The following is a 4,239-nucleotide window of genomic DNA, read 5'->3' as shown; positions in this document are numbered from 1 at the left end:
GTGATACTCCCCCTCTATGCGACTTTGGTCAGGCTGCAGTTGGACTACTGCATCCAGTGCTGGGTGCTGCACTTCAAAAGGGATGTGACCAGCCTGGAGAGGTTCAGAGGAGGGCCACCCACTTGGTGAGAGGGCTGCAGGACAGGCCCTATGAGGAAAGACTGAGAGACCTGAACCTGTTCAGCCTCAGCAAGAGGAGGCTGAGGGGGGACCTGGTGGCTGCCTACAAGCTCATCAGGGGAGATCAACAGCAAATAGGCAGAGCTTTTTTCTCCCCAGCACCACCTGGGGTGACAAGGAACAATGGTAATAAGCTGATGGAGAATAGGTTTAGGTTAGAGATCAGAAGGCAATATTTTACAGTTAGGGTGGCCAAAATCTGGAGCCAACTTCCCAGGGAAGTGGTCCTGGTCCCTACCCTGGCCAAATTCAAGAGGAGGTTGGATGATCACCTGTCTGGGGTCTTGTGAACCCAGCATTCATTCCTGCCTGTGGCAGGGGGTCAGGCTAGATGATCTGTTCAGGTTCCTCCTGACCCTAGGTACTATGAAACTATGAAAGAGGGTGTCAATTTATAAATGTTGTAACTGTGAAACCTTGTGACTCGAAACATTGTAAGTCGAGGACTGCCTGTATATACAAAGGAAGATCATGTTATTAGAAAAGGGTCTGAACTGGAGAGCTGGAGTCTGCATTCAGATCATTTTAGATTTGGGGTGTGAATCAAGCTTTGACTTTCCAGTGAAAGGATTTGTTGGCAGCACTTTGGCATTGCCAATGCATTCCCACTTCAGCAGTGGGACCCTTACCCTGAAAGAGAGCCTGTTACACTGGGGTATATATGTCACAAATAGGATTTGGTCACCATCTAGGCCTCTCCTAGAGGAGAGTACCAGATTATATATATTGGGTCAGGCTGACTAGAGATGGTCTGTGACCGCATCTACTACAGTAGCACCAACCAACACAGGAGGCTGTCTTTGGAGTCCCTGGTAGGGTTTAAACCATTGGGAACCCCCAGGAAGGGAAGAGGGGAAGGTCACCATCTATCCACTTGAATAGGAAGATAGGTAGGAGGGGAAGCTGGCACACCTTTGTGGTACTCTGTGAGCTAAGGATCTTGTAAATGCCAGTTTACTGCTGATAAGCAACATGCTTGCAATGTCAGCGTGTATTGGAGAAGGCTTTCATTTGCATGTCCTCTACTCATGCTGACCTCGGTGGTGAAATGCTATACATTGGCAAGTTGCAGGATTAAACTGCATCTTGTGGTTTTGCCCTTTCTTTCATATTACTGCTTTTGCATTGAAGTTGAGAGAAATGTCTTTGAGTGTTACAAGGTTAAGAAGGTTCCCAGGGGCAGTGAAAATATCTTTTGTATAAGACTTTAAAAAGAAAAAATATTCACCACTGCATGGACAGCAGAGGATTCTGAGCTGGTAGGAAATTGATCCCTGTCAATTAACTGCAGGGATCAATTTCCCTCACATTTTTCCATTAGTTGCCCACTTGAATCTCCACAGACTTTGTGGAATGGTGTTTTAATCACTGGGGGAACTGATGGTGTGCCTTTTGCCTAGAGGTTGATGGTAGTGACTAAAAACTGTCCAACTCAGTAGTCTCAGGATATTATGATGTGATGCTTGTTTTACTGGCCTGTCTGCAAGTAGGCATCTGTGGTATCATCCTGATTGGACAGGTGTTCACACCACAATAAATTCTTCATTAGGCATCTTCTATGATTGTCAAAAAACTGAATGGGCCACCATGCAGCCTTAGCCTTGTGACAGTCACTCTGTATTGGGACTGAAACATATTGGTGGGGCTATCCTGTTGGTGTCCACATTACATCTGTTATGTGGATGAATTAAGGCTAGTCTCCAGCACTGTCAGACACCTGTTGACATCCAGTTTGCAGCTTGGTAGAGCCTAAATTCTGAAAGGCCACATTGTTGTCTGTCTTCTTGATGACTGTTAATTCTTTAACTGTATTAAGTATGTTGTAAATGTTTTTCTTTTAAAAAGGTATGAGAAGGAAAACTACAAACCGTGTCTCTCTCAGTGCTGGCAGCACAAAAAGGTCTTTTTCAGGTAAAAGTAACCATCATTTCCTACCAGTAATCACTAATTCATATTGTTAGGAAATCCAGATTCTCAGCACGCAAAGGTTTATAACTAGTGCTAATTTGAATAAGGCACAGTTGTTCCCTTTAACTGTCATTATTCACCCTACAGTAATTCCCTGCATTCCCCATTCATTGCAGTGTTCATATGCAAAGAGGGATGTTTGTTTTGTATGGCCACTGTACATAGTTATCACACCGGTTTGTAAGCAGCTTGCTTTCTTAAAACTATCCTGGATGTTCACATCTACATAGTTACAGATCAGGAAGAAGCAGCTTGTGTACTCAAGTTAAATTGTAACTCTACTATGTACGTTGTAGGTTCTACAGCCTGGACTCAGCGTATGGTGTTTTCTGCATCTACTCTTCCCAGGGGTTACCAGCAGCATGTTTTGATCCCTGATGCAAAACGTAGCAATGTAACAGCAGGAACCACTCCAAGGCCAAAGACTGTGAGTAATGGTGGATTTATTAACAGGAGAATGGAGTAGGGCCTAGTTAAGGATGCTGTTAGACATCATTAATAGGTTCCTTCAGAGAGGTGCCTTTAAGTCATAGAATGGGGAAGATGAAATAACTGCAGACTTCTTATACCTGACTGCTGTCACAACACCACTCCCAATTCACTGCCAACTAGATTACAGGGATTTGGCGGGCTTCTAGCAGGCAATGTGCCAGAGAGGACTTCCTAGAAGATACCGGGCCCATGCAGGCCTAGGGATCACTTTGTAGAGCAGGCTTGGTTGCTGCATGCAGCGAATCCTGTCATGAACCAACCTGTTCCACAAGCCATCCCTACTGCCACAACCCACTTTTGCTTTAGCTTTGGGAGCACCAGGAGAAAAATGAAGTCTGGACAGGGAGCAGAGCAGGAGGCATCTGCCTGTACTTAGGTCTAATACAGGTGTGTCTATTCAGAGTTCAGTACTGGAGCATTACAACCAAATCACTTACCCTTACAGGTGCCCAGCAGATGGAGGGAGAGAGGGGTAGATACTCTCTTCCCAGATCTGCCTGAAAACTCTCACCGTGCCATCCTCCTACAGTTGCATGAACAACAGCTGGCCCCCAAGTGAAGCAAAATGGATTTTTAATCAGATGAGAGGGCTCTGGGTTTACAGAGCCAAAGGGATGTACAAATACATAGCAATGTGTGCTCTGACAGACAGCCCTTTGCTAGCATGAACTGGCAGTTGGAGTCCTTTTGTGTTATAAACAATGTACATATCTGGCAATAAAATGGAGATCTCTTGGAACAGTAACCACGCTCACTGATCTTCCGTGACATTTTTAGTTACCTGTTGGAGCAAATCATTCTAACAATAAGTTGTGTGGAGGTGGTGCACTTCATTTCCTTTTGTGGCTTAGTGGGTAGTGGTGTGAATGGACAGGGTACCAGCAAGTGTGTTTTGTATCAGAGTAGATAGGAAAGCTTGCTTTGTTTCACAATAGTAAGTTTGCAGTATAGCAGCACTAACTGAATTCTGAATGTAAATGCTTCTGTTTTTTTGGTTAGGATACTTTGAACCCTGTCACAATCGCAGAGAATGATATCCATCACTACCTTGGCACTGTTTGCTAAACAGCAGCTCTTTGCCATTGGAAGTTGCTGGGCTACAGACTAGTATACAGGGAACTTTTTCGTAAGGCAAATTGACTTGTTCACCCTGGCTTTATTAATATTATGGCCTAATATTATATTAGGTCAATTTTCTGAGGTTTAAATTAAGAAGTGTGGCTTGTCATCACCAGGGATCTGGGTTTTCCATTACTGTGGAAAAAAATGTGGATTTTCCTATTTAAAGGAAAAGACCATGGGAACTAGAGGGTTCCCCTTACAGGCTGGCAGCCTTCCAGCCTGCAAGTTGCTGCTTGGGGCTGGGGGGAGCGGGGGGGGCAGAAGTGTCATGTGCACATACACATGGCTAGCATACAGCCAGATGGCATGATGGGAACAGCCTAGGAACCAGGATGCAGATAAGTCTATGGGAGGGGGGGGCAGGGTGCCTGCCAGTGCTGGGGGAAGATGTCCAGGCACTGGGGCTGCAGTGGTGCAGGGGGACTGGGGCAGTGCTCAGTATCACTGGCAAGCCCAGCTGTGTACTGTTGCCAGCGG

General features: G+C 45.5%; 1 protein-coding gene across 1 annotated transcript in view; it reads left to right on the top strand.

Annotated features, from left to right (window-relative positions):
- Positions 1–3,926, top strand: part of LOC102372828 — a 141,717-nt gene extending 137,791 nt beyond the window's left edge. The window contains exons 46-48 of the mRNA XM_025211391.1: positions 2,026–2,091; positions 2,445–2,575; positions 3,086–3,926. Coding sequence (XP_025067176.1) covers positions 2,026–2,091; positions 2,445–2,575; positions 3,086–3,199 — 311 coding nt within the window. The 3' untranslated portion in view covers positions 3,200–3,926. The remainder of the gene's footprint in view (positions 1–2,025; positions 2,092–2,444; positions 2,576–3,085) is intronic.
- Positions 3,927–4,239: the final 313 nt, after the last annotated feature.

The sequence above is a fragment of the Alligator sinensis genome, unplaced genomic scaffold (assembly GCF_000455745.1).
Source record: "Alligator sinensis unplaced genomic scaffold, ASM45574v1 scaffold962_1, whole genome shotgun sequence".
Lineage (NCBI taxonomy): Eukaryota > Metazoa > Chordata > Crocodylia > Alligatoridae > Alligator > Alligator sinensis.
The sequence above is the reverse complement of the archived record's forward strand: the minus strand, read 5'-3'. Positions and strand labels throughout refer to the sequence as shown.